Source organism: Dermochelys coriacea, chromosome 25 (genome assembly GCF_009764565.3).
Source record: "Dermochelys coriacea isolate rDerCor1 chromosome 25, rDerCor1.pri.v4, whole genome shotgun sequence".
Classification (NCBI taxonomy): Eukaryota; Metazoa; Chordata; order Testudines; family Dermochelyidae; genus Dermochelys; species Dermochelys coriacea.
Window position 1 is genome coordinate 2,690,196 of NC_050092.1, and position 23,480 is coordinate 2,713,675.

Genomic DNA, 23,480 nt, shown 5'->3' on the forward strand with positions numbered 1-23,480 from the left:
GTATAAGATTCATACAGGGTAAAATGGATTTATTTGGGATTTGGACCCCATTGGGATCTGGGCATCTGAGTGTTAGAGACAGAAACACTTCTTAAGCTGTTTTCAGTTTAGCCTGCAGCTGTTGGGGGACGTGGCTCAGACCTGGATCTGAGTTTGTAACAGGCTAGCATGTCTGGCTCAAACTGGCAAGGTCCTGGAGTCCCAAGCTGGCAGGGAAAATGGGTTAGAAGTCATCTCGGCACATCAGTTGGCAGTTCCCAAGGGGTTTTCTGATCCAACCCGTCACAAACACAACGCCCTGTTGGCCCCTGGAGCACTGTGTGTGCACAGCTGACCCCAGTATCCGCAGGTGCACATGGCCAGGGACACGGCCACGTGCTAGGAGTTGCTTGAGTCGCCTCCCTGTCTGGGCTGGGAACTCACCATTGCATTTCAGCCCATCTCCAAGCCAGCCCGTGCGGCACTTGCACTTGAAGCTGCCAGGCATGTTGATGCAGGAGGCATGCACGTCACAGTTGTGAGCGCCAATCTCACACTCGTCGATATCTGCACAAAGGAAGTGCATTAGACCTGACCCAGCCAGGCCCCTCATCCCAAGTGAGGGGGGGACAACCTAGGGGCTACTAGGCCCCAAGTGCCCATGGGGAGGGGACCAGGCCGACCCAGAAGTGACCCCACTGGTGCCCATAGGGATGGACCAGGCTGACCAGGAGTGACCTTCCTGGGAGATGGAGGGGTTGCGCAGTGAGTGACCCCCGGGGCAGTGGGGACACACTGGGGTGAGCAGTGACTGACCGCTGGGACAATGGGGACAGACTGTAAGAGGAGAGTCAGGCCCAAGGGATATAAATCAATTGGGATCAGATTCCTGCCTAGAGCCGAATGCGGGTGACTCATTGGCTCTGGCCCTGGCAGTCCCTGCCCTCTAGGGGTGGAGGGGTCCCTGAAGGAGCCAGCTGCCCAAGGGCTGGGCTTGCCATTTGTGGCATTACTCCTGCCTAGCTGGCACCTGACCCAGGCACTGGCTCCCCACAGCCCAGGGCACTGGCATGGCGGTGTTCCCACCTGTGCAGCCCGTTGTCCCCTTCTTGACAAAGTAGCCGAGCTGGCAGTGGCAGATGAAGGAGCCCTTGGTGTTCTCGCACTCGCCGTGCAGGCAGATGTTGGGGTTCAGGTCACACTCGTTCACATCTGCAGGAGAACACAGCTCAGTACCTGCAGCCCAGTGCCAGGGCCTGGGGCAGGTCCCACAACATCCCTCCCCAGCGACCCCCGGGTGCGGCCGTCTCACCAATGCACGTCTTCATGTCCAGGGAGGCCATGAATCCATCAAAGCAGAGGCAGCGGTACTCCCCCGGGATGTTGGTGCACTGGCCCCCATCGCAGATCTCTGGGCTGTCCTCGCACTCATCGATATCTGGTGAGGGAGGGAGAACCTGTCAGAGCAGGGGCCTGGAGCCCCAAGATGGTAGTGAAGGGGGATCACTGGACGTGGGAGGGGGTCTGTGGTGACTGAGAAAGGCAGGCAGGGTGGCAGGGCTACAGCCACGAGGGTCCCTGGGTGGGGAGCAAGAGTTGCCAGAGGCCGACAGCAAAGAGATTGAGCCAGGGACTCCCTCAGGCTCCAAACCCAACAGCCACTGGGAGGCTGGATCAGGGCCTGGCACTGCTGGGCAGGCCAGGGCACCTGCAGGGAATGTCCCCACTCAGCTGCTCCCAGTTCACCACACACCCATGTCCTGTACAGGGCTGAGGGCAGGGTGAGCTGGGGGTGCCCGTCAATGCACAGGGCTGAGGGCAGGGTGAGCTACGGGTGTCCGTCAATGCACAGGGCTGAGGACAGGGTGAGCTGGGGGTGTCCATGAATGCACAGTGCTAATCGCTGTCTTCAGCATGAGCCAATGGAGCCCATCTTGTGCCCTTCACCTCACAGGACAAGGCCCAAAGATAGTCCCACCCAACTCCAGTGCAAGGCTGTGTTGCATCCTGCAGCGCCCTGCGCAGCCCATGTGGCAGCACTAGAACAGCCAGATCCCCACTCACCCGTACACGACCTCTTGTCCGGCATGAGTGCGTAGCCTTCACTGCAGCTGCACTGGTAGCTGCCCTCCGAGTTGGTGCAGTGCGTGTCGCAGCCGCCATTCATGATGGTGCACTCGTCAATATCTGCATGGGAACAGCCATGCCCCAGTCACTGCCAGGCCTCCTGCTGGGCACAAGCCACGCAGCCAGACGGGACCCACATGGCACTGCCAGCACCCAGAGCCCGGTTTGGAGAACAGCAGGACAGAAGGATGCACCTGCACCGTGGGCTCCTGCAGACAGTGGCAATGGCTCACAGCGCCCCCATGGGCACTCGGAGGAAGTGCTGCTGTCTTCCCGGCCTCTTGCTGTCCAGCCCGCACCAGGACATCTGGCACTAACCAAGCCTGTGACAGATGGGGCCTGGCAGTGGCTGAGGCATGGCTGTGCATAGGGCTGTCCATCCTGGCACCCTCCTGAAGGGGGCGCTGCACTGTCAGTATGTTTCACACGGATGCTTAAAGGCAGCCCATTGCCCTGGCATCCAGCTGAGGGACTCCTGGAGGCTGAAGGCCAGAAGAGCCCACTCTGGTCATCCTCTCTGCCCTCCTGCATCTGCAGGGCAGAGCCAAACCAGGCCCAGAACCCAGCCTGGAGCTAAGCCCCACGCGCACTCACCGACACAACCCTGCCTGTCCGGAGTGCCCTGGAAGCCAGAGTCACAGGCGCACTGGTAGGTGCCGATGACGTTGACGCAGTGCCCGTTGCGGCAAAGGCTGTCGCTGAGGGAGCACTCGTTGATATCTGGGGTGAGAGTGAAAGGGTTAATGGGCCAGCTGGGCTCAGCTATTCCCAGCATTGCCAGTGCTGCATTTTAACAGTGACCCTTGTAGCTCTCCACAGCCCCCATCCCTGCCACATCACATACCCACCCAGGTCCTGACACTCTCCTGGGTCTCTTGCAGCTGCTTTGGATCCCCCCTCCCCACATGGAGGGAAGGAACCAGCTCACTTCCCCAGGCGCACTCGCTGCAGCTCCCAGGTGGGCCCGTCCCCACTGCCCCAGGCCCAGGTGGGATTTCTCTGCCCTCCCGGGGCTCTGCAGCGACTCCCACTCCTTGTCTCCTGGCAGTATTTCTAGGCGCTCTTTATTTTTCTAGAGCATTTCAATCAGTGGGTCCTACCCCTGGCGGCTGCGTCCCCACCAGGAACCTCTGTACCGTGCTGGTTGGGATCACTCCTTGCCATAGGTCGCTGTCCAGCCTGTCCCACTCTCACTCCTGCAATCTGGGCAGCCCAGCACGCTGCCGGCTGCCCCTCCGGCCCATGACCATGTCGGTCAGTCCCTGATGAACAGCAGGTAGCTGATCTCGCTCCGTAAATGCAACGTGGCTCTGGGAGCGAGAGAGACTCTGGGCCCAGTTCTGTGAAATGCAGCATGCCCTCAACCCCCCACTGACCTGAGTGGGATCTGCACATGCCTAACATGGGCTTACGATCAGGCCCTCACCATCATCCCTGAGCTGGCACAGGTCACAGTGTGGCCCTTTGGCTGCTGGGGTGTGAGCGGAGGCTGGTGCTCTGCAGACACCCTGACCCTTCCCACGCACTCACCGACGCAGGCATTGCCTTCTGCACTCAGCTCGTGGCCTGGGGGGCAGAGGCACTCGAAGCTGCCTTCAGTGTTGACACAGATCCCTCCACGGCACAGCAGCGGGTCCCGCTCGCACTCGTCGATGTCTGCGGAGAGCAGGACATAAGGGTTTGGCTGGCAGCTGGTGTTTCCCAGGTACGTGTGACTCCATTGCCAAGGAGCATTGTCCTGGAAGAACCCCCAAGCCCAGGCTGGGACCCACCTTCCAAATCCGAGTTACCCCCAGGGATAAGGCTACAACATAGCTCAGGCTGGGAGGGAGCCACATGGCAAGTTACAGAGAACCAGTAAAGGACAGCCCAGAGCACAAAGCACAGAGCACGTCACTATGTGGGGGACAGTCAGGATCCACCGCGCCTTGGCTCCCCAGCTATCTGGCCGTGCCCAGCCCTGCGTGCCCCCTCCCCAAGCCCCTCTCAACAGCTCCCTAAGACCAGGAGGCCAGGGTTTGAGTGAGGGTGTTTGAAATCGTTGCTGTGTCTGTTCCCAGCTCTTCCAACACAGACAATGCTACCCAAAGTGCTGCCTGGGCAGTGGGAGTGTAGCCCATTGCCAGGGCCTAGGCCCTGCTCACCGCCTGCTCGGAACGGAGAATTGTCCCAAGCTGCAGCCCAGGGAGCAGGAGCTGCTTGGAGCACAGGCAGCTGTAACAGGACGTGCTGCAGGCCGATGCTCGTGTGGTCAGCTGCCTGTCCCAGCGCTGTAACGACCCTGCGCAGATGGCCATGGAAGCAGAGGGGTGCTCATGCACATGGCCCCAGGAGAGCTGGTGGGAGCACAAAGATCAATGCAGAGAGCGCCACACACCAGGTCAGTGCCAGCCTGCCAGGGCCTGACCGCACTCACTCCGGTCCCCGGACCACAGGGAGGCTGGTGCCACGCAGTGGAGTAGGAGCGGCACAGCTGCTATGCTGCGTGTCCCAGCTGAGCCCAGAGCCCACCCTCTCGCCGGCTGAGATGCCACCAGGACACATTGGTGGGGGCGGAGAGCGGGCAGTTAGAGTGTTCCCCAGCTGGCAGGGGGCACAGCGACAGGAACAGTCTGAAAGCCGTCTCCGGCTGCACCAAGACGTTTCTCTGCCCCAGGATACGCACAGGCCACTGCACCAGCCTCCTGCAGGGCCCGAGAACAGGCTCAGGCTGCCATGGAAACGGGCAGGTCACTCCTTGACGTAAACGTGGGCTTGGCCCAGACTGGAGTGGGCTCCCCTCAATGGGAATGGCTGGGGCAGCTGGGCAACCTGCCCAAGCTAGGCCGGAGCCCAGGAACATACTGCCCCCCACCCTCCCAGCCAGGAGCACCTTGGGCCCCGCCCCTGAGGGTAGTCAAGGGCCTGGTCCCAGCAGCCCCTGGGCTGAGTCCCCTGGCTGCTCCCCAGATGGCCCTCAGGGTTATGCTCCAGGGGGAAATTTTGCTCTTTCCCCCCCAAACCATATTTCCAGCAGGACAAATTGCCCAGTTGGAGGGAGAGCGAGGGGAAAATGCCTGAACCCTGGCTCCAGCGGGTGCACCAAGCTCCCCTGCCAGCAGCAGGGGCGGCTGTCTCCCATGCTGTCCTCATGGGCTCTCTGCAGTGGGACCAGCAGCATCTGGGACGCAGGCCACAGGCGGTGCCTGGCAGGTCTTGGAGCGTCACTGCCACAGGTGGCAGCATAACTCGGGCAGCGCAGGGGCACCCAGCCTTGGCTGTGCAATGGGACAGGGCCTCCCTCCCACGGCTCCCTGCCAGCAGGGTGAGGCTAGTGGGGTCTGGCCTTTGGCGGGCCTTCCAGCCATTCCCGAGATAGCCCCCGCTGCAGGATCCAGGGTTTCTCCAATGCTCCCTGATACAGGCTGTGCTCTCCCCCTTGCAGAGCCCCTCCCCCCTGCTCTACTCCCCCCCACCTGCCTGCCCAAGTCCTGAGTCCCCCCCCCCCCACCCACCAGGCCCCTGGCCCCCCCAACCCCTCCATACTCTCCTACCTCTGCCCTGAGCACCCCCCCCACCCACCCTGGCCCCTTGCAGACTCTGTGCTCTCCCCTGGGCAGGTATCCAGGGTGCTCAGCTCCCCCCGGGCTCTCTCCACACTCTCAGGCCCCGTTCTGCTCTCAGCTACATGGATCCAGCTGCTCCCCATGAACAGGGCCTGGAGAGGGCATCTAGGCTGAGGGAGGCCTTGCCCTTCTCCTGCCCCCCACCCCCCAATGGGAGAGTGGCTCCCCGCAAGGAAGCAGTGACTGTTCCAGACTCTCCAGGGGTCAGGGCCAGGCCTGCACTCGCTCTCCTCCCACCAGCACAGCTCAGGGATGGTCTCTTACCCATGCAGTTCTTCATCATCATGAAGCCGCTCTCGTAGCCCTCGAAACACTCACACTCGAAGCTGCCTGGGGTGTTGACGCAGGTGCCATGGCCACATAGGTCCGGTGAGATGTGGCACTCATCGATATCTGTGGGCACGGGAGAGGCTCAGCCAGGAGCCAGCCAGCCCCTGGAGCTAGGGAGAAGCCGGGGGCATTGCCGGGAGAGGGTCTGCCTGCCCCAGGTGCTGAGAGCATGGAGAGGAGAATGCAGACTTGCCAGACTGGCTCCGGCAGCTCATCTCACTGGGAGGAGACATCAGCTGCCTGGATCAGAACCTGCTCCTTACACGCTGGAAGCTGGCACCCTTTGGGGCAGGCTGCATATGCTGCAGTGGGCTCTCCCAAAGTGGCATCTTACCCCACCCGCTCGGTAAATCATAGAATATCAGGTTGGAAGGGACCTCAGGAGGTATCTAGTCCAACCCCCTGCTCAAAGCAGGACCAATCCCCAATTTTTGCCCCAGATCCCTAAATGACCCCTTCAAGGATTGAACTCACAACCCTGGTTTTAGCAGGCCAATGCTCAAACCACTGAGCTATCCCTCCCCCAAAGATGCCCTGCCCAAGGAGCTGATCCAGGAGACTGGGGTACATGGCAGCAGCACACCCTGACCCCAGTAGGGGAGCCTGGGCCGGGGAGTCTCCAGATGGGGTGGGCTCTTCTCCCCTTACCTGTGCAGTTTCTTTCCTCGGCATCCAAGGCAAAACCATTGCCACAGAGGCACCGAAAGCTGCCAATGGTGTTCCGACAGGTCCCGTGAGCGCAGAGGCCGGAGAAGACCTTACACTCATTCACATCTAAGGGAGGAAGACAGCGTCAGTGCTGCAGTTAGGGTGTCTGTCTCATGCCTCCGGGAGCACGTCCCTGGGCACCAGCTGCACCCAGGAAGGGATTTTCTCCCCCAGGACTCAGCAGCCGCCCCCTTTCCTCTCACCTTTGTAGAAGGGTCTGCCTGAGAGCACATCCCCTCTGTTGGCAAAGCCAGGGCCCCTGGGGCAGATGGCCTTGTACTCGCTGCTGCCGGCTCTGGGGCACTCTTCGCAGTCGCTGCCCCAGGCCGAACCCACAGAGCAGCAGCACATGTCGATCCGGTACTTTCCAGGCAGGGGCGCCATGCACTCATCCTCATCCCACTTCATGTAGCACTGCTCTGCACGCACATCTGGGGAAAGAGCCAGGCTGAGTGTCCCGGGAGGGAGAGAGCTGCCTGGGGCCTCTCCATTCCCTGGGGCACCCCTGAGGGCAGGCCACCCCTACGGTGAATCTCACACTGGATGGGGCTCCCCTATCTCCAGAGGCAACTTCTCAGGGCCCAGAAGCCCTCACTCCTGCAGCTCACTGCAGCCAGCCCCAGGACCCATGTCCCTCCTTGAGAGTTAAAGAGTTTATCCTAATATCAAACTGAAATCTCCCTTGCTGCAGATTAAGCCCATTACTTCTTGTCCTACCTTCAGAGGACATGGAGAACAATTGATCACCTCCCTCTCTGTAACAGCCCTTAGCATATCTGAAGACTGTGGTCATCTTTGTCATCTTTACTCAGGACAAAACATGCCCAGTTGTTTTAATCCTTCCTCAAAGATTTTCCCGAGCCTTTCTGTTGCTTTCCTCTGGACTCTCTCCAATTATCCACATCTTTCCTGAAGTGTGGTGCCCAGAACCAAACCCCCTCACTCCACCCCAAGACCTCATCAGTGCTGAGCAGAGCCAGACAATTACCTCCTATGTCTTACGTAGGATACTCCTGTTAACACATCCCAGACTGATATTTGCTCTTTTCACAGCTGCATCACATTAGAACATAAGAATGGACATACTGGGTCAGACCAAAGGTCCATCAAGCCCAGTATCTTGTCCTCTGACAGTGGCCAATGGCAGGTGCCCCAAAGGAAATGAACAGACAGGTTATCATCAAGTGATCCATGCCCTGTCACCCAATCCCAGCCTCTGGCAAACAGAGGCTAGGGAGACCATTCCTGCCTGTCCTGGCTAATAGCCATTGATGGACCTATCTTCCATGAATCTATCTAGCTCCCTTTTAAACCCCGTGATAGTACTGGCCTTCACAACACCCACTGGCAAGGAGTTCCAGAGGTTGACAGTGTGTTGCGTGAAAAAATACTTTCTTGTGTTTGTTTTAAACCTGCAACCTATTAATTTCATTTGGTGACCCCTTGTTCTTGTATTATGAGAAGGAGTGAATAACACGTCCTTATTTCCTTTCTCTAGATCACTCATGATTTTATAGACCTCTATCATATCCCCCCTCAGTCGCCTCTTTTCCAAGATGAAAAGTCCCAGTCTTATTAATCCCTCCTCATATGGAAGCCGTTCTATACCTCTAATAATTTTTGTTGCCCTTTTTTGAACCTTTTCCAATTCCAATGTATCTTTTTTGAGATGGGGTGACCACATCCGCACGCAGTATTCAAGGTGTGGGCATACCATGGGTTTCTATAGAGACAATACAATATTTTCTGTCTTATCTATCCCTTTCTTAATGATTCACAACATTCTGTTCACTTTTTTGATTGTCACTGCACATTGAGTGGATGTTTTGAGAGAACTCTCCACAATGACTCCCAGATCTCTTTCTTGAGTGGTAACAGCTAATTTAGACCCCATCATTGTACATGTATAAGATTATGTTTTCCAATGTGCATTACTTTGCATTTATCAACATTAAATTTCATCTGCCATTTTGTTGCCAAGTCACCCAGTTTTGAGAGATCCTTTTGTAGCTCTTCGCAGTCTGCCTGGGTCTTGAGTAGTTTTGTATCATCTGCAAATTTTGCCACCTCACTGTTTACCCCTTCTTCTAGATCATTTATGAATATGTTAAATAGGACTGCGCCCAGTACAGATCCCTGGGGGACACCATTATTTACCTCTCTCCATTCTGAAAACTGACCATTTATTCCTACATTCTTGACTCATATTAAGTTTGTGATCCACTAGCGCCCCCAGGTCCTTTCCAGCAGTGCTGTGTCTAGCTAGTTATTCCCCAGTTTGTAGTGGTGCATTTGATTTTTCCCTCCTAAGTGAAGTACTTTGCACTTGTCTTTATTGAATTTTATCTTGTTGATTTCGAACCAGTTCTCCAATTCGTCAAGGTTGTTTTGAATTCTAATCCTGTCCTCCAAAGGGCTTACTACCCCTCCCAGCTTGCCATCCACAAAGGTTATAAGACTACTCTATGAAAATATTGAATAGTACCAGACCCAGGTCTGACCCCACGAGATCAGCCCTCCCTGTGTGACAACGAACCATTGATAACTAATCCTTGAGTATGGTCTTTCAACCAGTTGTGCACCCACCTTGGAGTAATTTCATCTAGGTCACATTTCCGTAGTTTGCTTATGAGAATGCCCTGGCTCATCTACTGTTCCTGAACTCTAGGAGCCGCAATAGGGGAGTGACGTTAGCATGGGAGAGCAGGATCACGCTGCATCTCCAGAGGAGCTGCACAGGGTCCCAGAGCAGCCCCCACAGAGGGGCATGCTTGTCTGATGTTCAGGAAACCAGTGTCCGCATCAATGCCATTCAACAGCACTTCCCAGAGCCAGGCGATGCACCTGGATCGCTCCCTCTGTCCTTCCTCCTCCTCCTCCCTTGGCCCCTGGCTTCTCCCTGCCTCCTCAGATCCCCTTCCCCAACTTCTCCGAGGCTGAGGGGACTTCTTGGCCCCCTGCACAGCCTCCCCCATTTCACCCTCATTGGGAGCACTTCCATTGACCCTGGCTGGCTATGCCTCGTGGGTTGGCATGTCACTGGCTTTCAGCAGGAGCTAGTGGAGCACCTATGGGAGCCCAAAGTGGGCACACGGCTGGGTACCATCCAGCATGGCCTGTGAATGGGCACTAACATGGGTTATGAACAGGAGATGGCTCCCCACCCACTTTCTAGGTGAATCCCACTGTCATTCAGTGCTGAGCTGTGTGACAACTCATTGTCTCCCCTGGGCTACACCAGACAGGAAGGAGAACTCGCTGCACTTGCAGACCTGTCAGAGAGAGGATGGGTATCAATTGTTCTCCACATCTACTGAAGGTAGGACAAGAAGTACGGGGCTCAGTCTGCAGTGAGGGAGATTTAGGTTAGATATTAGGAAAAGCTTTCTATCAGGGGAGTTAAATTCTGGAACAGGCTTCCCAGGAGGTTGTGGAGTCCCCGTCACTGGAGGATGTTCTCTGTGTCTATAAATCTCCCCACTGTATTTTCCACTACATGCATCCGATGAAGTGAGCTGTAGCTCAAGAAAGCTTATGCTCAAATAAATTTGTTAGTCTCTAAGGTGCCACAAGTACTCCTTTTCTTTTTGCGGATACAGACTAACACGGCTGCTACTCTGAATCCTGTCATTTTGCAAGGCACTGGAGTGGAAATCTATCAACTTCATGAAAAAACTCCTACAGATACAGACAGACGTCATCTTCCTTTCCAAATGCAAACAGATGGACATCATACCAAAAGGACTGAAGGTAAAAAATCCATTACAATCTACATACCACACAGACTATGCTAACAACTTGTGCCACATGCTCTCAAAGAAACTGCGGAACCACCTGATCAACATCCTCTACAGCAAACAGGGAAAGATTAAGAATGAGCTCTCAAAACTGGATACTCTCATAAAAAAACAACCTTCCACACAAACTTCCTCGTGGCTGGACTTTACAAAAACTAGACAAGCCATTTACAACACACACTTTGCTTCTCTACAAAAGAAAAAGACACTAAACTATCTAAACTACTACATGCCACAAGAGGCCACAACAGTGGTTCCCTTAACCCACCCAGCAATATTGTTAATCTTTCCAACTATACTCTTAGCCCAGCAGAAGAATCTGTCCTATCTCGGGGCCTCTCCTTCTGCCCCTCCACCCCCACGAACATGATACAGTTCTGTGGTGATCTAGAATCCTATTTTCAACGTCTCCGACTCAAGGAATATTTCCAACACACCTCTGAACAACATACTAATCCCACAGAGACCTTCCTACCAAGACTACAAAAAGAAGGATTCTGGGTGGACACCTCCTGAAGGTCAAAACAACACACTGGACTTCTACATACAGTGCTTCCGCCGACGTGCACGGGCTGAAATTGTGGAAAAGCGGCATCACTTGCCCCATAACCTCAGCCATTCAGAATATAATGCCATCGACACCCTCAGAAACAACAGATTGACAGAGCCAGAAGCGTACCCAGAAGTTATCTACTACAGGACAGGCCCAACAAAGAAAATAACAGAACGCCACTAGCCATCACCTTCAGCCCCCAACTAAAACCTATCCTGAAGGACGACCCATCACTCTCACAGATCTTGGGAGACAGGCCAGTCCTTGCTTACAGACAGCCCCCCAACCTGAAGCAAATACTCACCAGCAATCACACACCACACAACAGAACCACTAACCCAGGAACCTATCCTTGCAATAAAGCCTGTTGCCAACTCTGTCCACATATCTATTCAGGGGACACCATCATAGGGCCTAATCACATCAGCCACACTATCAGAGGCTCGTTCACCTGCACATCTACCAATTGGATATACGCTATCATACAATGCCCCTCTGCCATGTACATTGGCCAAACTGGACAGTCTCCACGTAAAAGAATAAATGGACACAAATCAGACGTCAAGAATTATAACATTCAAAAACCAGTCGGAGAACATTTCAATCTCTTTGGTCACTCGATTACAGACCTAAGAGTGGCAATTCTTCAACAAAAAAACTTCAAAAACAGACTCCAAGGAGAGACTGCTGAATTGGAATTAATTTGCAAACTGGATACAATTAATTTAGGCTTGAATAAAGACTGAGAGTGGATGGGTCATTACACAAAGTAAAACTATTTCCCCATGTTTATTCCCCCCCCCCACACACACACACTGTTCCTCACACGCTCTTGTCAACTGCTGGAAATGGCCCACCTTGATTATCACTACAAAAGGTTTCCCCCTTCCACTCCCGCTCTCCTGCTGGTAATAGCTCACCTTACCTGATCACTCTTGTTACAGTGTGTATGGTAAAACCCATTGTTTCATGTTCTCTGTGTATATAGGTTTCAGAGTAGCAGCCGTGTTAGTCTGTATTCGCAAAAAGAAAAGGAGTACTTGTGGCACCTTAGAGACTAACAAATTTATTAGAGCATAAGCTTTCGTGAGCTACAGCTCACTTGAAGTGAGCTGTAGCTCACGAAAGCTTATGCTCTAATAAATTTGTTAGTCTCTAAGGTGCCACAAGTACTCCTTTTCTTTCTGTGTATATAAAATCTCCCCACTGTATTTTCCACTACATGCATCCGATGAAGTGAGCTGTAGCTCACGAAAGCTTATGCTCAAATAAATTTGTTAGTCTCTAAGGTGCCACAAGTACTCCTATTCTTTTTAAGAGAAAAGTAGATGGGGATGGTCTAGGTTTACTTGGTCCTACCTCAGCACAGGGGGCTTGACTTGATGACTTCTCAAGGTCTTTTCCAGCCCTACATTTCTCTGACTCTTTGATCTCCAACACTGCACTCACCTGGCCCCCCTGTGCTCACCTGCCCACCCTGCACTCACCTGGCCCTCCCGCATCTGAGCTTGCTGAGCAGCTGGATGTATTTGCTAGAGAACCACACCATTCCCCATGTGCTGCCGGGCTGGAAGCAGCTCCAAGTCAGCCTCTGACCTTTCTGTGCGACCCATACCCTTCCCTGTGCAGGGTGAACAGCAAGGGGCCCAGCTCTGCAGAGGGAAGGAGCCAGAAGCAATGGGTGACTGTGTCATGGCAGTGCCTAGCTCCCCCAACACCTCCTTGGCACAAGAGGGGCTGTGGCCTCCACAGCAGCGGCTCTCCTCACCCACACATGTCCTGCCAGTCCCATCAAGGGTCAGCCCTTCCGGACACTCGCAGCGGAAGGAGCCAGCTGTGTTCACGCAGCGCCCATTGGGGCAGACACCGGGGAAGACATCACACTCGTTCACATCTGCAGGACAGAGACAAAAGAGGGCACTGGGGTGGCAGACAGCAGCCAGGCCCAGAGATTAACGGGGGACAAGCCTGCCTGGGGGAAGCCATGGGAAGAGCCACCACGGTGAACCGCGCAGTATGGTGTACTTAGCAACCCACCATGTCCACCCAGACAAATTACAGCCAGGGTAAGTGCCCGCCTCGCTGGGGAGCCATGGGTACCTCAGCTCCAGCACTGGGCACTATACAGAGGAGCTGTTCCTAGCTCTGCCCCACAGAGAAACCCCAGCCTGTTTCCCCGCAGGCCACAAGCAGGAAGCAGCAGCAACCCAGTGCAGCCCCTGCCAGAGTCCATCCCCACTGGGTAGCAGGGTGCCGGGGGAACAGATTAGCATGCAGGAGGATGAGTCACACACACACCCTCAGTGACCACTGAGCTCTCCAGGGGGAAGCCCTGGGCCCTGCTCACATGCACTTGGCCAGGGTGTGAAAGGCTCCCTGGTTAATGTCACACCCCACCAGGTCTGGGTCTAACCAGTCACTGGACAACATGGAATCCACATCCTCCGCCTCCCCACAGTGACACCCGCGGCTCTTCCAGGACTGTGATACTCAGTGCGGGGGGCCAAGAAAGGGGCAAGGAGGTGGCAGAAGGATGGAGGGAGGGGATGGGCCCGTGTCAGCTCCTGCCAGGCCTTGGGTGTATGAAAACAACAAGTGCAACGTGACTCCAGCTGCAGCCTCCCTCCGATAGACTCGGTGTTACCTTCACATGTGACCCCCTTCATCCTGGCAAACCCTCGGGGGCAGGTGGTATCTGCAAGAGAGCAAAGGGGCATCATCAGAGGAAGGGTCTGTCCTTGCTGGGGTGGAGCCCGCCCCCCGGAGCCAGCCTTACCGATCTCACAACGCTCGCAGGGGCTGCCCCATGCTGCTCCCAACGTGGCACAGCACTCCGACTTCAGCGTGGCCCCGTTAATGTTCACCTCACAGCGCCCATCCTGGATGTTCAGCCAGCACGTTCCCTTCATGCTGTCTGTGGAGGCAAATGCAGCGAGTGAAGAGCAGATCCCCAGCCGAGACCCTGCTCGCTGGCTGGAGCCTGGTGCTCACAGCTGGAGACTGCAGTGGAAAGGATCTGGAAGACAGGTTCCCTGCTGGGAAAGCGGGCTGGGCTTGGAACCCAAGTAATGAGCACTGTCCTCCAGGCCCACTATCTCTCACATGTGCACATGCGCACGGCAGCAGGGCCCAGGGGGACTGGAGCAGCGTGGCAGTGGCTGGGACACTGCTGGCTCCTGGGATGCTTTTGGGCCTTCCCGGCTGCAAGAAAAGACACAGCTCCTGGCAAATCTGCAAAGCTGGTGTGACAATGACAGGCCAGTCGTGCCTGTTGAGGGGAGTGGCTGAGATTTTCTCCCATGCCTGGCTCTGGTGCAGATGGACACTAAACAGGGCTGCTGGCGCCAGCAGTGCCTCCCCATTGCTGGCTCTGTCAGGAGCCCCTTACCCACACAGATGGTGCCACTGGGGTCCAGTTTGCTGCCCGGGGAGCACTCGCACACAAAGGAGCCGGCGTTGTTCCTGCAGACCCCGTTCACACAGGGATTGGAGGTGCACTCGTTGATATCTGAGACAGGAGAATGACTGTTACCAGAACAGCATTCCCAGAACTTGAGACCCAGTGCTCCCAGGGCTCAAAGCAGCCCCAGCCTGGGGAGTCTGGACTGGCCGCAGCTTGGATGGCCAGCCCTGCCTCTCCAGTGGGATGAGCTGTAACCCTGCGGTGAGCCTCTCGGCTCAGACCCAGTCCTGGAGCTGGAGCCGCAGATAACAAGGAACTGGTGCTCCCCTAACCCACCCATGACCCCTGGCAGGGCAGTAGAGACAGGAGGGCTGCAGCAGTAATGGGATTGTCAAAAGGCCTTTGCCAAAGCCCTGCAAGGCTGCCGGAGGAGCTAAGCAGCCCTGGTGAGAGGGACACCAGGGGCTCAGCGAAGCAGCTAAGCAGCGAACAGCAGAGAGGCTAACAGAGGGAGTTTGCCTGGGAGTTCGCCCGGGGAGAGCCCACTGAGACTTACATCTTGCCGGCTTCTCTGAGTAGTTACTACAACTCCTGAGGGAGCTCATAGAAGGAAGGTAATATGGATGGGGAGCGTTCAGCTGTTGTGACCTGCACTGGATGTGCCATGTTTGTCTTTCTTCCACAGGACAGAAGTGACTTTGTCTGTACAAAGTGCAAGCTGGTCTCCATAATGGAAGAGAAGGTTCAAGGTCTGGAGCAACAGGTATCGACCCTGCGTTGCATAAGAGAAACTGAAGATTTCCTGGACAGACGTCAGGATATGCTTCTACAGACACAACGTTCTGAAGATTCAGAGCAGGCTGCACTGCGCGGACAGGAGGACGGTGAAGAAATTTGGCAGCATGTGACCTCCAGAAGAAGAAAGGGGAGCGTCCATGTACCAGCAACGCAGATACAGGTAAGTAACCATTTTCATGTTCTCTCCACAGGTACTAATGCGGAGAGTGGACTAGATGATACATCTGAGGGAAGGGAACAGAAGAAGACTCTGCCGATTGGAAGGCATGAGATGCACTGTCCTAGGGTTGGGGGTTCCACGATCACCACTCCCAAGAGAAGGAGGCGGGTGTTGGTGGTCGGGGACTCTCTCCTCAGGGGGACTGAGTCATCTATCTGCCGCCCTGACCGGGAAAACCGAGAAGTCTGCTGCTTGCCAGGAGCTAGGATTCATGATGTGACAGAGAGACTACCGAGACTCATCAAGCCCTCGGATCGCTACCCCTTCCTGCTTCTCCACGTGGGCACCAATGATACTGCCAAGAATGACATAGAGCAGATCACTGCAGACTACGTGGCTCTGGGAAGAAGGATAAAGGAGTTTGAGGTGCAAGTGGTTTTCTCGTCCATCCTCCCCTTGGAAGGAAAAGGCCTGGGTAGAGACCGTCGAATCATGGAAGTCAACGAATGGCGACGCAGGTGGTGTCGGAGAGAAGGCTTTGGATTCTTTGACTATGGGATGGTGTTCCAAGAAGGAGGAGTGCTAGGCAGAGATGGGCTCCACCTAACAAAGAGAGGGAAGAGCATCTTCGCAAGCAGGCTGGCTAACCTAGTGAGGAGGGATTTAAACTAGGTTCACCAGGGGAAGGAGACCAAAGCCCTGAGGTAAGTGGGGAAGTGAGATACCAGGAGGAAGCACGAGCAGGAGCGTGCGAAAGGGCAGTGCTCCTGCCTCATACTGAGAAAGAGGGACGATCAGCAAGTTATCTCAAGTGCCTATACACAAATGCAAGAAGCCTGGGAAACAAGCAGGGAGAACTGGAAGTCCTGGCACAGTCAAGGAATTATGACGTGATTGGAATAACAGAGACTTGGTGGGATAACTCACATGACTGGAGTACTGTCATGGATGGATATAAACTATTCAGGAAGGACAGTCAGGGCAGAAAAGGTGGGGGAGTTGCATTGTATGTAAGGGAGCAGTACCACTGCTCAGAGCTCCGGTATGAAACTGCAGAAAAACCTGAGAGTCTCTGGATTAAGTTTAGAAATGTGAGCAACAAGGGTGATGTCATGGTGGGAGTTTGCTATAGACCACCGGACCAGGGGGATGAGGTGGACGAGGCTTTCTTCCGGCAACTCGTGGAAGTTACTAGATCGCAGGCCCTGGTTCTCATGGGAGACTTCAATCACCCTGATATCTGCTGGGAGAGCAATACAGCGGTGCACAGATAATCCAGGAAGTTTTTGGAAAGTGTAGGGGACAATTTCCTGGTGCAAGTGCTGGAGGAACCAACTAGAGGCAGAGCTCTTCTTGAGCTGCTTCTCACAAACTGGGAAGAATTAGTAGGGGAAGCAAAAGAGGATGAGAACCTGGGAGGCAGTGACCATGAGATGGTCGAGTTCAGGATCCTGACACAAGGAAGAAAGGAGAGCAGCAGAATACAGATCCTGGATTTCAGAAAAGCAGACTTTGATTCCCTCAGGGAACTGATGGGCAGGATCCCCTAGGAGAATAACATGAGGGGGAAAAAGAAAAGGAGTACTTGTGGCACCTTAGCGACTAACAAATTTATTTGAGCATAAGCTTTCGTGAGCTACAGCTCACTTCATCAGATGCAGTGAGCTGTAGCTCATGAAAGCTTATGCTCAGATAAATTTGTTAGTCTCTAAGGTGCCACAAGTACTCCTTTTCTTTTTGCAAATACAGACTAACATGGCTGCTACTCTGAAACCTGTCATTATGAGGGAGAAAGGAGTCCAGGAGAGTTGGCTGTATTTTAAAGGTTTCAGAGTAGCAGCCGTGTTAGTCTGTATTCGCAAAAAGAAAAGGAGTACTTGTGGCACCTTAGAGACTAACAAATTTATTAGAGCGCTCTAATAAATTTGTTAGTCTCTAAGGTGACACAAGTACTCCTTTTCTTTCTGTATTTTAAAGAATCCTTATTGAGGTTACAGAGACAAACAATCCCGATGGGTAGAAAGAACAGAAAATATGGCAGGCAACCAGCTTGGCTTAACAGTGAAATCCTTGCTGATCTTAAACACAAAAAAGAAGCTTACAAGAAGAGGAAGATTGGACAAATGACCAGGGAAGAGTATAAAAATATTGCTCAGGTATGCAGGAGTGAAATCAGGAAGGCCAAATCACACTTGGAGTTGCAGCTAGCAAGAGATGTTAAGAGTAACAAGAAGGGTTTACTCAGGTATGTTAGCAACAAGAAGAAAGTCAAGGAAAGTGTGGGCCCCTTACTGAATGAGGGAGGCAACCTAGTGACAGAGGATGTGGAAAAAGCTAATGTACTCAATGTTTTTTTTGCCTCTGTCTTCACGAACAAGGTCAGCTCCGAGACTGCTGCACTGGGCAACACAGAATGGGGAGGAGGTGACCAGCCCTCTGTGGAGAAAGAAGTGGTTCGGGACTATTTAGAAAAGCTGCATGAGCAAAAGTCCATGGGGCCGGATGCGCTGCATCTGAGAGTGCTAAAGGAGTTGGCGGATGTGATTGCAGAGCCATTCGCCATTATCTTTGAAAACTCATGGTGATCGGGGGAGGTCCCAGACGACTGGAAAAAGGCTATTGTAGTGCCCATCTTTAAAAAAGGGAAGAAGGAGGATCCGGGGAACTACAGACAAGTCAGACTCACCTCAGTCCGTGGAAAAATCATGGAGCAGGTCCTCAAGGAATCAATTCTGAAGCACTTAGAGAAAAGGAAAGTGATTGGGAACAGTCAGCATGGATTCACCAAGGGTAAGTCATGCCGGACTAATCTAATTGCCTTCTATGACGAGATAACTGGCTCTGTGGATGAGGGGAAAGCAGTGGATGTCTTCTTCCTTGATTTTAGCAAAGTTTTTGACACGGTTTCTCATAGTATTCTTGCCAGCAAGTTAAAGACGTATGGACTGGATGAATGTACTATAAGGTGGATAGAAAGTTGGCTAGATTGTCGGGCTCAATGGGTAGTGATCAAGTGGAGTGCTCAAAGGGTCGGTCCTCTGGCCGGTTTTGTTCAATATCTTCATAAATGATCTGGAGGATGGTGTGGATTGCACCCTCAGGAGATGACACTAAACTGGGAGGAGAGGTAGATACACTGGAGGGTAGGGATAGAATACAGAGGGACCTAGACAAATGAGAGGATTGGGCCAAAACAAATCTGATGAGGTTCAACAAGGACAAGTGCAGAGTCCTGCACTTAGGACAGAAGAATCCCATGCACTGCTACAGACTAGGGACCGAATGGCTCGGCAGCAGTTCTGCAGAAAAGGACCTAGGGGTTACAGTGGACGAGAAGCTGGATATGAGTCAACAGTGTGCCCTTGTTGCCAAGAAGGCCAATGGCATTTTGGGATGTATAAGTAGGGGCATTGCCAGCAGATCGAGGGACGTGATTGTTCCTCTCTATTTGACATTGGTGAGGCCTCATCTGGAGTACTGTGTCCAGTTTTGGGCCCCACACTACAAGAAGGATGTGGAAAAATTGGAAAGAGTCCAGCGGAGGGCAACAAAAATGATTAGGGGGCTGGAACACATGACTTATGAGGAGAGGCTGATGGAACTGGGATTGTTTAGTCTGCGGAAGAGAAGAATGAGGGGGGATTTGATAGCTGCTTTCAACTTCCTGAAAGGGGGTTCCAAAGAGGATGGATCTAGACTGTTCTCAGTGGTAGCGGATGACAGAACAAGGAGTAATTGTCTTAAGTTGCAGTGGGGGAGGTTTAGGTTGGATATTAAGAAAATCTTTTTCACTAGGAGGGTGGTGAAACACTGGAATGCGTTACCTAGGGAGGTGGTGGAATCTCCTTCCTTAGACATTTTTAAGGTCAGGCTTGACAAAGCCCTGGCTGGGATGATTTTCCTGGGGATTGGTCCTGCTTTGAGCAGGGGGTTGGACTAGATGACCTCCTGAGGTCCCTTCCAACCCTGATATTCTATGATTCTATGATTCTATGACATGGGGGAAGAGCAGGACACAGAGATGCAATAACTATTCCATTAGCCAGTGAGGACTCCAAGGTTTTGTGCTAGGCCCTGTGTTGTTAGGATGTTTAGTGACCATCTGGGAGGGGGGTGAGCAGTGAGGGGGCAAAACTGGTGGAAGACAAAGTTATTGCAGTTAGTCAGGCCTAGGGAGAACTGTGAGGAGCTTCAGTGAGACCCAGCCCAGTCAGGAGCATGGGCAACACACCAGGAGAGGGATTCACTGCAGAGTGACGGCTCAGTCTGTGCTGCTCACATTGCTCCTGGCCAGCGCAAAGCCACACAAAACAATGCCAGGGATGAGAACGGGTCCACAGCCATCCACATGCCACAGCATCCGGCCCTCCAGCGGGCTTCATTCCGGCAGAGCTGCTACGGCAGCTTGCAAGAAACTTCACTGAACTGCAACAGAAAATCGGGTTTGTGCTGAGGCCAGGTATGTAAAGCAGGGCTTGGAATGGGAGCAGGTTGCAGCTTTGACATGGGGCTGTTCCTGCTTCTCCTGGGAGCAAAGGTAGCAGTGCTCCGGCTCAGCCAGTGTGGCCCAAGGAGCCGTTACCTTCGCAGGTGTCTGTCTCCGTCCTGAAGACAAAGCCCTTGGGGCAGGTGCACGTGTAGCTGCCAGGCGTGTTACGGCACAGACCATTGTCACAGAGCAATCGATTGACGGCGCACTCGTCAACATCTGTGGGCAGAGACAGGCAGGGCTAGTGCGTCACAATGCCCAGGCCCCCCCAGCAGCAAGAGCTGGAAAGAGCTCCCGGGGGTCCGCCCACCCTGAGGGGCTCCTGCATAAGCTTACAGGCGCCGCCTGAAAGGAGATGGGGAAAGCTGCCCCGTTTGCTTCCCTGAGAGATAGAGTGGGAGGCCTGGCAGCAGGATGGGGCAGAGCTGCAGGGCAGCAGTTGGCGATTCCTCCCCTCGGCCAAGGGACTTACCCCAGGGCTGAGTGTGGCTGGCTGGAGCTTCGTTTCCTTTGCAGTCACTGTCCACAGGCCCTGGCTTGCCTGGGCTCCCCCACCGGTGCCCACCACAGTTCAATACTTTACACCCGTACCTTGATAGGCCACTAGGGCGCCAAGCATTTGGGGCCTGTATTAACTGGCAAACATACTGCTCTGCAGTTGTGTTCATGCAGGCTATACCCAGTGCCAGGGAATCATCCCCAGCAGATAACTCTTCATCCTGGGCCATCAGCTCCTGCCATAACCCTCATCCCCACTGCCCGGGCTCAGTGCAGAACCCTGCCGCCAAGTGGCCAGCCTCCTGGCCTGCCAGTACTGGCCTACGACTGGCCTGCACAGCTGCCCCCAGCCAGCCACCCGCCATGCTCTGAGCACGGCCTGGGCCTCCAGCCAGAGGTTGCCCACACTGCCCGCTGCCCGGCCGGAACTCACCCACGCAGTTCTTGCCCGTGGGATCTGACTCGTAGCCCAGGTTGCAGATGCAGCGGTAGCTCCCGCGCAGGTTCTCACACATGCCATTGGGGCAGATGTCCGGGTTGAGGGCACACTCATTGATATCTGTGCAGGGGAAGGAGCCACACAAAATGATGGAGCAGAAACAGCGGCTGACTCCCAAATGTCCCCCAGCCTCCAGCACTGCACCTGCTGCTGCCCACAGGCCCCTCCTAACTACCCCTCTGCTGACACTCCCTCGCCTCCCCCCACCCAGCAGAGTGCATGGCCAGTGCTGGGAGTGCAGCAAGGCTCTGCCCCCCAGTCCTGCCCCTAGAGGAATCTCCAGGGTTCAAAGTTGCAAGGGCTTCTACCCAGCACTCAGCAGTGTGATGCTTGGCCTGCAGAAACCTTCCCTGTGGCACGGAAATGCTGCCACCTCCATGGGAGTGAGTCTGGTGCAGAGCACACACTGTTGGCATAGGGCTAGTGGGGGCCACAAAGCCCCCCAGCCCTATGGGTGGAGTGCAATTCCTCCTGCCTGGGGAGCGCCAGGCTGATGGACACACACCCAGAACACCCTGTGCCCTGCACTGAGTCAGTGTGAACTCTGTCCACGTCCATCCGCTATCCCGTCAGTGCAGGAGCAGAGCTATTACAAGGGGAATAACAGCCCCCGTCCGAGGAACCATTTGATCCTTTGATTAAAAATTGGATCCTCTGAAGACTCTGGCATCGATGCCCTGCAGCACCCCAGAGCAGGGGGCAGGAAACACCCTTCCACTGGCCTGGGGTCTCTGCCACCGACCATGTGGAGTGCCAAGCCCAGGCAGACAGCAGGCTTGTGATTCACAGGGGGCATACTGGGCATGAGGCCAGGGAGCTGCCTTAGGAGATGGGAGACCCAGCTCAGTGCACAGAGCCAGTGCAGCCTGACAGCAGGTCCAGCCGATCGCCAGCCATCCCCGCCTGCCATTGGCAGTCTACACATCCCCTCGCTCACTTGACGGGCCTCTCCCAGGAACACCGAAGGAGGTATGAGCCGGGCGCTGTGCCGGCATGCTGAGGGCAGGAGCCACCGCAGGGAATCTGCACATGCCCTCCACTGCACCCGAGGCAGCACTGCCTGCTGGGGTCGGGGGCTGGCGAGGAGAGAGGAGAAGCCACTGGGTTGGCAGGGTGCCATCCAGGTGTCATGGAGAACAGTCTCAGGGCAGCTGGGCTAGAAGCTGGGGCAAGGAATGGCCCCCAGGCAACACCCACATGCCCACTGCACTCTCCCTGCTGAACTCGCCCACCTGGCTGGCCACGCACTGAACTCACAGGAAGGAGATAGGCCAAAGTCAATTTCCTTTTCCTATTGTTGCCATCAAGGTGCTAAGATATGGGATGTAGACCTGAGGTTGAAAAGGATCCTAAAGGGAGCAGGAAAGAATCCCCTAGTTATCCTTCATGTGGGAACAAATGATACGGCTAGATTCTCGCTGGAAAGTATTAAGGAAGACTATGCTAGGCTGGGGAAGACGCTTAAGGAAATCGAGGCTCAGATGATCTTTAGTGGGATTCTGCCTGTTCCTACAGAAGGGCAACAAAGGTGTGACAAGATTATAACTATCAACAGATGGCTTAGGCAGTGGTGCTATAAGGAGGGCTTTGGGATGTATGGCCACTGGGAGGTATTCATGGACAGAGGACAGTTCTCTCGGGATGGACTTCATGTGAGTAGGGAAGGAAATAGACTTCTAGGATGGAGGCTGGCACAACTGATTAATAGAGCTTTAAACTAGGAATTTGGGGGAGATGGTTGGGAGATGTCCAGGTAATCTCCACGCCAGATTTTAGCACTGAGAGGGAAGAAGATGAAGTAAGAAAGGATACAGCCGTGGGTAGGAGAATGTATATAAGGAGCGAGGGCAGTGTGGATACCAGTCTAATCAGTTATACTGGCTGTAGAATAACTGTGCCTAATAGGGTACAAAATGTGAGCGAGGCCAAACAGCAAAAATGAAGATGTTTGTACACCAATGCGAGGAGCCTAGGTAACAAAATGGAGGAACTAGAGCTACTGGTGCAGGAAGTGAAACCAGATATTATAGGGATAACAGAAACATGGTGGAATAGTAGTCATGACTGGACTACAGGTATTGAAGGGTATGTGCTGTTTAGGAAAGACAGAAATAAAGGTAAAGGTGGTGGAGTAGCATTGTATATCAATGATGAGGTAGAATGTAAAGAAATAAGAAGCGATGCAATGGATAAGACAGAGTCCATCTGGGCAAAAATTACATTGGGGAGGATAACTAGTAGAGCCTCTACTATGATAGTGCTTGGAGTGTGCTATAGACCTCCGGGATCTAATTTGGATATGGATAGAGCCCTTTTTAATGTTTTTAATCAAGTAAATACTAATGGAAACTGCGTGATCATGGGAGACTTTAACTTCTCAGATATAGACTGGAGGACCAGTGCTAGTAATAATAATAGGGCTCAGATTTTCCTAGATGCGATAGCTGATGGATTCCTTCATCAAGTAGTTGCTGAACCGACTAGAGAGGATGCCATTTTAGATTTAATTTTGGTGAGTAGCGAGGACCTCATAG

At 54.0% G+C, this 23,480-nt stretch overlaps 1 protein-coding gene across 1 annotated transcript in view; it reads right to left on the minus strand.

Moving 5' to 3' along the window:
- FBN3 (fibrillin 3) overlaps positions 1-23,480 on the minus strand; it is a 285,607-nt gene that overhangs the window by 68,389 nt on the left and 193,738 nt on the right. The window contains exons 18-32 of the mRNA XM_038384214.2: positions 20,881-21,006; positions 20,043-20,168; positions 14,488-14,607; positions 13,876-14,013; positions 13,744-13,794; positions 12,868-12,993; positions 6,953-7,180; positions 6,690-6,815; positions 5,976-6,104; positions 3,637-3,762; positions 2,701-2,826; positions 2,044-2,166; positions 1,292-1,417; positions 1,066-1,191; positions 424-546 (exon numbers count right to left, since the gene is read on the minus strand). Of these exons, the coding sequence (XP_038240142.1) occupies positions 424-546; positions 1,066-1,191; positions 1,292-1,417; positions 2,044-2,166; positions 2,701-2,826; positions 3,637-3,762; positions 5,976-6,104; positions 6,690-6,815; positions 6,953-7,180; positions 12,868-12,993; positions 13,744-13,794; positions 13,876-14,013; positions 14,488-14,607; positions 20,043-20,168; positions 20,881-21,006 (1,920 nt within the window). The remainder of the gene's footprint in view (positions 1-423; positions 547-1,065; positions 1,192-1,291; positions 1,418-2,043; positions 2,167-2,700; positions 2,827-3,636; positions 3,763-5,975; positions 6,105-6,689; positions 6,816-6,952; positions 7,181-12,867; positions 12,994-13,743; positions 13,795-13,875; positions 14,014-14,487; positions 14,608-20,042; positions 20,169-20,880; positions 21,007-23,480) is intronic.